Genomic DNA, 9,364 nt, shown 5'->3' with positions numbered 1-9,364 from the left:
TGTGTGCTGGGAGGGGAGGGGGTTGCGCAGGCAGAGAGGGGCCCCTGCATGGGGCTGGGAAGAAAAGCACAGAGCTGAACCCAGCACCATCCCCCACCATGGGGCTGACAGAGGCAGGAAATCACCCTCAGCACATCAGCTTCTTGGGGTGAGTGACCCCACCCAGTGGGAGAGGACCTTCCAGGAGGGGGCGATGCTGCCTAAGGCAAGGGATGTGTGTGTGTGTGTGAACCACCCACTCCTTTAAGAGGTGGGGTGTTTTGGTCACCCATATAAAAAAGGGAGAGGTTTCCCTGTGGCAGAGCGGAAAGGGGAGGGGGGGGAGGGGGGCCCGGGGCCCCCCTTACCGGGGGGGGGGGGGGGAGGGTTTACTGGCAGTTCCGAGGTGAAGAGTCAAAACCCTGGTTTATGCGATCCCTTTAAGGAGGGGGGCACCGTGCCCCCCCACCCCCACCCTAGACATCCCCATTCTCGATGCGGCTCAGCTGCTCCTCCAGCCTGCTGATACGCTCGCCCTGCTCCTTCACCTGCAGCCGCAGCGCCTGCAGTTCCTGCAGCACCTCCTCCAGCCGCCCGCCACCCTGCAGACAGACAGACCGACCATCAGCCACAGGGCCAGAGTCCAGCCCCCACCCGCCCACCCCCCTGCAGGCCGACCATCAACCATCGGGCCAACGCCCAGGCCCCCACCCCATGGGCGGTGGGTGAACCCAACATGGGGAGGCTAGCCCCCCAGCCCCGCCCCCCTGAGGCCCCACCCCTTCCGTACCCACCAGAGTCCAGCCCCCACTGTGGCCACTGGCCCCTGCCCCAGGCTAGCACCCCCAGCGGCCGCGTCGCCGGGGCCCAACTCCCAGCTGGCCGGCTGGAGCGGCCCCGGGTCGGGGGCACAGAGCGGGGCCAGACAGCACAACCTCGTGTCACAGGGCTGGGCAGGCTCGAACCCAGGTGAGGACAGCAGTGGGATGCTGTACATACCCCAGGGGCAGTGCTGATGCTGATGCTGGGCACCGTGGCGGGTGCGGCCGTGGCACTGAGGCGCGTGGCACTGCCGGTGCTGGAGGCGGGAGCTGGGCGGCTCTCATGCAGCACATTCTTCTTGCTGATTTTCAGGTCCCGCTGCTTGCTGGGTACATAGGCTTCGCGCAGCGAGATCAGCACGGGACCTGCTCTCTTCCCGGCCACCCATTCCTCGGCCTCCATGGCTGCATCTGGCCCAGCCGTGTCTGGGTACAGGTCGTCCTGGAACAGGTCTGACTGCAAGGGAGACACACACACGGGGTCAGCCATGCAGCACCAGCCTGTGGAACTCTCAGCCACTGGGGAGGAGGCAGCCCCCCTACTATGGGCAGCCCCATGGCCAGCAACAGCTGAGGCTGGGGATTCCCCCAACTCCAAGACGCTGGCTTGGAAAAGAACTTTGTTGGGGGGGGAAGTTAGCTCCTTCCTCCAAGGGGCAGCAGTAGCATTCCAACCTGACCTGCTACAGCCACTGCTCTGCACCCAGCCCTGCTCCCAAGGAGCGGGACAGAACAGGGATGCTCCCCACCCAAAGTCTGACTCCCAAACACAGTACTCCCCTCCCCCTGCCGTGACAGGCACTCACCTTCCTTGGCACTGTCATGATGATAGGCTCACACTTGCGCTCGTGAAGCTTGTAAAACCTGCACAGTTGGGGAGCATAGGAGTTAGCGGAGCAGAAGTCATCCCCCCCATTTCCTCTAGATTGCCCCCATCTCCAGGATCAGTGCCGCCCCCAAACCCCTCCCTCTCCCAGCCCCCTACCTCCAGGATCACTGCCACCCCCCACCCCACCAGTCACCCCCAATCCCTCTATCACTGCCAGCCCCACCCCACATGCCCCGTTTTGGGAGCCCGCACCTGGCGATCTCACACTTGCTGACGTCCAGACCCCGCTTGGGCATCCAGCCCATGCCACGCTGGGGCTCCTTGCTGGTGAAGGTGTTCAGGAAGTGGATGTAGGGTGGCTCCTCTGTGATCTCAAAGTACCGGATGCTTGAGTCCCCCTGTGGGTGAAGAGGGAGGCAGAGAGGAGAGTGTGTGTGTGGGTGGGGGGGGGGGGGAGGGAGGGGGAGCATATGGGAATCATCACACCACCCAATCCCCACGGACACGGGCAGTGCCACCTGCCCCCACCCATCCTCTACTTGTAAGGATCAGCACTAGCTGGTCCCAGCCCCTTCCCTGTGGGGCCACAGGCTGCTCCTAACAGCGTTAGCCTGGGATCAGCAGGGGCATGACATCCCCCGATGATTGGACCCCTACCTTGCCGCAGACATAGATGACATTGGTATCGGGGTCGTAGAAAGGCAGCAGGGCTCCGTTGCTGGAGTCCAGCTCCTGAAGCGCCATGGGCTCTTCCAGGTTCTCCTGCAGTGGGATGGGGAGGGGAGGAGATGGTGATGGAGAGGATAGGCCCCTCCAGACCCCTCCTGTCCTGAGACCCCCTCCCCCCTACCAAAGCCAAGATATTACCTACAGACATGCTTCAGGGCTCTGGGGTCAGGAAGGGATCTCACCCTTATAGAGGACAGACTGGGGGAAGCCAGCATCTCCAGGATCACTGCCGCCCCCCCCCCCCCTCCAGCCCCCTACCTCCAGGATCACTGTCCCCACCGCCCCCCACCCCCCCAAAAAAAAACAACAACCAGGGAGCCCATCAGGGAGCCCAGCTGCCCCCTCCAGCATTATCACCAGTACAGCTGCCAATGATGGATCCCTGGCTCCAAGTGGGTTGGGGGCGGGGGGGGGGGGCAGGGCTGGGCTCCTGGCCTTGCTGGTAGCAGGAGATGGCGGGTCAGCATCTGTGGGAGCAATCCAGGGCCTTGCAGGGAGGCAAGGACATCACTACTCCGCTCTGGGGCAGCGCCATGCAGCCTCCCATCCCAGGGGACCCTCATAGAATATCAGGTTTGGAAGGGACCTCAGGAGGTCATCTAGTCCAACCCCCTGCTCAAAGCAGGACCAATCCCCAACTAAATTATCCCAGCCAGGGCTTTGTCAAGCCTGACCTTAAAAACCTCTAAGGAAGGAGATTCCACCACCTCCCTAGGTAACCCATTCCAGTGCTTCACCACCCTCCTAGAGAAAAAGTTTCTCTTAATATCCAACCTAAACCTCCCCCACTGCAACTTGAGACCATTACTCCTTGTTCTGTCATCTGGTACCACTGAGAACAGTCTAGATCCATCCTCTTTGGAACCCCCTTTCAGGTAGTTGAAAGCAGCTATCAAATCCCCCCTCATTCTTCTCTTCCGCAGACTAAACAATCCCAGTTCCCTCAGCCTCTCCTCCTAAGTCATGTGCTTCAGCCCCCTAATCATTTTTGTTGCTCTCCGCTGGACTCTTTCCAATTTTTCCACATCCTTCTTGTAGTGTGGGGCCCAAAATTGGACACAGTACTCCAGATGAGGCCTCACCAATGTCAAATAGAGGGGAACGATTACATCCCTCGATCTGCTGGCAATGGGGCAATGGCTGCATACTTATACAGCCCAAAATGCCGTTAGCCTTCTTGGGAAGAAGGGCACACTGTTGACTCATATCCAGCTTCTCGTCCACTGTAACCCCTAGGTCCTTTTCTGCAGAACTGAACTGCTGCCTAGTCATTCAGTCCCTAGTGCCTAGGCTGTAGCAGTGCATGGGATTCTTCCGTCCTAAGTGCAGGACTCTGTACTTGTCCTTGTTGAACCTAATCAGGTTTATTTTGGCCCAATCCTCTAATTTGTCTAGGTCCCTCTGTATCCTATCCCTACCCTCCAGCTTATCTACCATTCCTCCCAGTTTAGTGTCATCTGCAAACTTGCTGAGAGTGCAATCCATGCCATCCTCCAGATCATTAATGAAGATATTGAACAAAACCGGCCCCAGGACCGACCCTTGGGGCACTCCGCTTGATACTGGCTACCAACTAGACATGGAGCCATTGATCACTACCCGTTGAGCCGGATTATCTAGCCAGCTTTCTATCCACCTTATAGTCCATTCATCCAGCCCATACTTCTTTAACTTGCCAGCAAGAATACTGTGGGAGACCATATCAAAAGCTTTGCTAAAGTCAAGGAATAACACATCCACTGCTTTCCCCTCCTGGGCACCCCTGCCCCCTGTATCCATGAAGCCCCCAGCTCACCGGGTCCCAGAGCGCCAACTGCCGCTCACTCATGCGGCTGAAGCCTGTGGTGAAGATCTTGCCGTCAGCCAGGAAGATAGCACGCATGGGCCGCGCTCCCTCATGCGCACGCTCCTTCTCCTGGAGGGAGGGGGACAGCAGGGTGAGGGACGGACTGACACACGCCCCCCCCCCCCACCAGCTTCCCCCTCCCCAACCAACTGTTGCATGGCAAGAAGGGTCCTGGGGCCACCCCCCCCGGAACTTCAGCTCCTCTGGGGTAAAGGAGTCAGGTTCACCCCCACCACCAGGGGGCAGTGACAAACTTACCCCCCATTGATGGGAGCAGCTGGTGCCTTTAAATACTCCCCGCTCCCCAGATCAGGCTTCTAACACCTCTGGGCCCCACACTCAGCCAGGGGACAGAATGGGTCTGCAGAGCACAGGAGGGGAGGGGAACCCCCAGGCAATGCTGCCAGGGCGGGGGAGAACCCGGGGCCATCATGTAGGAGCTGGGGGTCCGGGGTGGGTCTGTCCCACCATCTGCAGCCCACACCGGGGGGGCCCCGGAGGGGTCCGTACCGCCACGACCACCCCTCGGCGGGGATCCACGATGCGCACGCTCTTGTCCTTGCAGGCGGAGCAGAAGAGGCTCCCGTCGTGGCTCCAGCTGACGTTGTAGATGAGGTCAGGGTGCATGCTGTCCAGGCGGTACAGCTCCTCGGCCGTGCCCACGTTCCACACGATCACCACGTTATCACAGCCTGGGGGGGGGGGGACCGGTCCATTACACCCTGACCCCCAGAGACAGCTTCCCTCATCCCTCCTCCCCCCACAGCTCCTAAGCCGTGCCCAAGTTCCACACAATCACCATGTTATCACAGCCTGGGGGGACTGGTCCATCAAACCCTGATCCCCAGAGACAGCTCCCCCTCCTCCCCCAGCTCCTTGGCCGTGCTCACGTTCCACACAATTACCATGTTATTTTAGCCTGAGGGGACCAGTCCATCACACCCCGACCCCCAGAGACAGCTCCCCCCTCCCCCCCAGCTCTTCGGCCATGCCCATGTTCCACACAACCACCACATTACCACAGCCTCGGAGGGCGGGAACTTTTCCCCACCCCCACCGTCCCCACTCCAGAGAGCATAAGAATGGCCACTGGGTCAGACCAATGGTCCATCTAGCCCAGTATCCTAGCCACTGCCAGCAACCAGATGTTTCAGAGGGGCTGAACAGAACAGGGAAATTATCGAGTGATCCATCCCCTGTCGTGCAGTCCCAGCTTCTGGCAGACAGAGGTTTAGGGACACCCAGAGCATGGGGTTGTGTCCCTGACCATCTTGGATAATAGCCATTGATGGACCTATACTTTGGCCTTCACAACATCCCCTGGCAATGAGTTCCACAGGTTTGACTGTGTTATGTGAAACACTTCCCATGTTTGTTTTAAACCTGCTGCCTCTTAATTTCACTGGGTGACCACTGATTCTTGTGTTATGTGAAGGAGTTGGTAACACTTCCCTATTTTCCACACCATTCATGATTTAATAGACCACTATCATATTCCCCCTTAGTTGTCTCTTTTTGATCTCTCCTTATATGGAAGCTGGTCCAGACCCCTTGTTGTTTTTGTTGCCCTTCTCTGTATCTTTCCCATTTCTAATATTTTTTTGGAATGGGGAGACCAGAGCTGCACACAGTATTCGTGGTGTGGACATACCACAGGTTTATATAGAGGCATTATGATAATAAGACAAACTATCCCTTTCCTAATGGTTCCTAACATTCTGTTTGCTTTTTTTGACTGCTGCTGCACATTGAGTGGATGTTTTCAGAGAACTATCCACAATGATCCCAAGATCTCTTTCTTGAGTGGTAACAGCTAATTTAGACCCCACCATTTTGTATGTATAGTTAGTATGTTTTCCAATGGGCATTACTTTGCATTTATCAACATTGAATTTCATCTGCCATTTTGTTGCCCAGTCACCCAGTTTTGAGAGATCCCTTTGTAAATCTTCACAGTCTGGTTTGGATTTAACTATTTTGAGTAATTTTGTATAGTCTGCACACTTTGCCACCTCAGTTTATCCCTTTTTCCAAATCACTTATGAACATGTTGAACAGCACTGATGCAGTACAGATGCATGGGGGGGCCCTGCTGTTTACTGTTCTTCACTGTGAAAACTGACTATTTATTCCTACCCTTTACTTCCTCTCTTTTAACCAGTTCCTGATTCATGAGAGGAACTTCCCTCTTATCCCATGACTATTCAGTTTGCTTAGGAGTCTTTGGTGAGAGACTTCTGACAAAGGCTTTCTGAAAGTCCAAGTACACTATAGCCACTAGATCTGGTCCATGTTTGTTGACACCCCCGCCCCTAAGAATTCTAATAGATTGGTGAGGCATCATTTCCCTTTACAAAAAACTTGTTGACTCTCCAACATATCATGTTCATCTATGTGTCTGCTAATCCTGTCCTTTACTAATTTGCTTGGGATTGAAGTTAGGTTTATTGCTTCAGAGCCATTTAAAACCAAAGCAAACAAACAAGGCTTTACATTAACTATCCGCCAGTCATCTGGTACAGAGCCCTCCACATATAGCCCCACCTGCTCCCCTTGCTCCCCTGCAGGGGCCCTGCCCCGCCCCACCCCACACACAGAACCATGGGGAGGGGAGGCTGTACCTGCGCTGAGGAGGACATTGCGGGCGGTCGGGTGCCAGGTGACGATGCCCACGCGCTTCGAGTGCCCCTCCAGGGCCACCACGGGCTCTGTCAAGGGCTGTGTTAGTCCATTCTCTGGGATCTGCCAGACCTGTCAGGGCACAGAGGTTAGAGGGGGCCTGTGGGAAGCCTGCACCCCCTCGCCCCACCAGAGAACCCTCTTGGCTGACACAAGCACCTGCTCCACCTGCCACCATGGGCATGCTCTGACACACACGGGGAGGAGACAGATTGCTAATCACACAGAATCCAGATGGAGCTGGCTGCCCCAACCCCTTCCCCCACCTAGAGCCACCCCTGCCCCCAGCCCTCTCACCATGACGGTGCAGTCCTCAGAGCCGCTGGCGATGACATGGTCATTGTGCGGGCACCAGTCGATGTCCAGGACAGGGCCCGTGTGCCCACACACCGTGGGGTACGACTTATCGATGCGCCCTGTCTGGGGGAGAAGGGCAGAGTCACAGGAGATTCCTCCCCAATCTACAGCCAGAGCCCCTCCACCCTGACCCGCAGTCCCCTGCTATTCCAGTCATAGGCTTCCCCCACAGCTCTGCTGATGCCCCTCCATCCCAACCCGCAGCCCCCTGCTATCCCAGCCCTGGACTCCTCCTACACACTTGCAATCCTGTTGATTTTTTGGGGGGAGTGGAGGGGCGTATTTGCAGGGATGCACATGTGATGCAGCTGAGAACAAACTCATTACATCTGTGAGCTACAAAATTGCAGGACATCACCTTCCCAACTACACTGTCCCCTTAATGTCAGGGGGAAAACACCCGGGGGCACGGGGGAGAATAGTCCCGCACACAGACCCATCCTCCACCCCCACTGCTAACCACAGCTCTCCCCATTCCCATCTCTCCTGAGGCTCAAAGCACATTAGTGTCACCAGTTCAATGAGCTGGTAGGACTCAGCTCCTGCACCCCTTTACCCCAGTCACCTTGAGCACTGGCAGCACCATGAAGGCCCCTCCCCCGCTGGCCTCCACGATCACGGCCACGAACTTGGGGTTGACAGCACAGAAGCTGCTGTCCCAGGTGACGCGGGAAACGCGGATGTCATCATAGCACTGGTCATTCTTGACGGGCTGCCCGAAGACATGGCGGAACTTGCTCTGGCGCACAACCTTCCGGAACGACATGGCTGGGGGTAGGGGGGTAAGAGTCAGAGAGGCCAGGCCTGAAATGCAGAGCCACTTCTGGGGTAGGACACAGCAGCCGATTTATAAGCACAGGACCCTTCACCCAAAGCTGAGTGGCAGCTGTCTCTGAGGTGAAGCGCAACTGTTTTATATATACAGGATCCCTTGCTCAATGCCAAGATGCAGCTGCCTCTGGGGTGAAGCCCAGCAGCTGTAACAGCACAGCCATGTTATACAAGAGTTTAAAGAGCAGGAAGTGAACCAAGTATCTAGTGCCACAGCATGGGGGAATTGGGAAGTGGAGACAAGGTATCCTAGAAACTGCTGCTGGAGCCTTGTGTGGGCAGTAGGGCTGGCTAGGTCCCCCCGATTCTGATCTGCAGGATGTGGGGGGAGCATCAATCCTACTACTTGGGGCACAGCCAGGAGCATGGGGTCCATGGGAAAGGGCAAGGGGTGAAGACCTCCCCAGAAAATAACCCAGAATTCCTCCCTTACCAGCCCCAGAGCTTTGTAGGGCAAAGGGGCCTGTTGGGTCCGGGCTGAAACCCAGCCTGATTCCCACCCGGAGCGGAAACCGATGCCCAGGGAATCAGCCACGCCCCAGAGCCAGTCAGGCAAACCCCCGCCCCTGCCACAGCCGCGGGGGGGGACACCCTGGAGACTGGAGAGCAAAATGCCATGAACTCTGCTCGGCCAGAGGTACCGAAACTGAAGGGGGGGGGGGGGGGGAAGCCCATTGTATCCGGCCCCCCCCCCCCCCGATTTCACCATTTACCCTCAGGATTTCATTTCCCACTTCCCTGTACACCCCCCGCGGGTCTAGGGCTGCCCCGGAACGCTCGGCAACCCCGCCCCGGAGCGGGAGTAAGGGCCCCCCCAAACCGGGGCTAGGGCCCCCCAAACCCCGGCGACCCCCCTCACCTGGGGGCCGCACTCACCGGCTGTGCTGGGGCTGGCGGTCGGGGCCGCTGCCTGGCGGATGGAGGCGCCGGGCCGGGCCGGGCGGAAGTAGCGGGGGAGGCCGCTCCCTCCACCTGCGTGGGCCGGGCCGGGCCGGGCCGGGTCTGGGACTGGCTGCGCCGAGATCGGCCCGCCCCGCCCCGAGCAGCTGGGGCGGGGCTCAGCTGGAGGTGGGGATGGGCTAGCGGAGGGGGGCGGGGAATGGGGATGGGCCAACATGGGGGGTTGGGTCAGTGGGGCGGCGGGGGGGGGATGGATCAGGACAGTAGGAGGGGGATGGATGGGCGGGGCGGGGAGGGAATGGGGATGGGCCAGCAGGAGGGGTGGGGAATGGGAATGGGCCAACATGGGGTGATGGGTCAGGACCGTGGGAGGGGGACTGGCCAGCGGGGGGG

At 58.3% G+C, this 9,364-nt stretch overlaps 1 protein-coding gene across 1 annotated transcript; it reads right to left on the bottom strand.

Moving 5' to 3' along the window:
• Positions 1-359: 359 nt before the first annotated feature.
• CORO1B (coronin 1B) lies at positions 360-9,047 on the bottom strand. The gene is made up of 11 exons (XM_026650539.2): positions 8,948-9,047; positions 7,806-8,008; positions 7,181-7,303; positions 6,826-6,955; positions 4,715-4,896; positions 4,154-4,273; positions 2,287-2,391; positions 1,882-2,027; positions 1,607-1,664; positions 979-1,257; positions 360-581 (listed from the first exon to the last, which is right to left on the bottom strand). Exons 2-11 carry the CDS (start codon positions 8,004-8,006, stop codon positions 456-458), a joined length of 1,470 nt encoding a protein of 489 aa, XP_026506324.1. The 5' UTR covers positions 8,007-8,008; positions 8,948-9,047; the 3' UTR covers positions 360-455.
• Positions 9,048-9,364: the final 317 nt, after the last annotated feature.

Source organism: Terrapene carolina, unplaced genomic scaffold (genome assembly GCF_002925995.2).
Source record: "Terrapene carolina triunguis isolate 2854851 unplaced genomic scaffold, T_m_triunguis-2.0 Scaffold90, whole genome shotgun sequence".
NCBI lineage: Eukaryota > Metazoa > Chordata > Testudines > Emydidae > Terrapene > Terrapene triunguis.
This window is presented reverse-complemented; position numbering and strand designations above follow the sequence as displayed.

What these genes read in the sequence shown, in the direction of transcription:
- CORO1B (XM_026650539.2), bottom strand. Translation starts at nt 8,006, where the DNA reads ATGTCGTTCCGGAAGGTTGTGCGCCAGAGCAAGTTCCGCCATGTCTTC. An exon ending in CTGAGGACTGCACCGTCATG is followed by an intron (nt 6,956 to 7,180) that starts GTGAGAGGGCTG and finishes GTGCCCTGACAG; the next exon opens with GTCTGGCAGATCCCAGAGAA. An exon ending in CAATGTCCTCCTCAGCGCAG is followed by an intron (nt 4,897 to 6,825) that starts GTACAGCCTCCC and finishes CCCCCCCCCCAG; the next exon opens with GCTGTGATAACGTGGTGATC.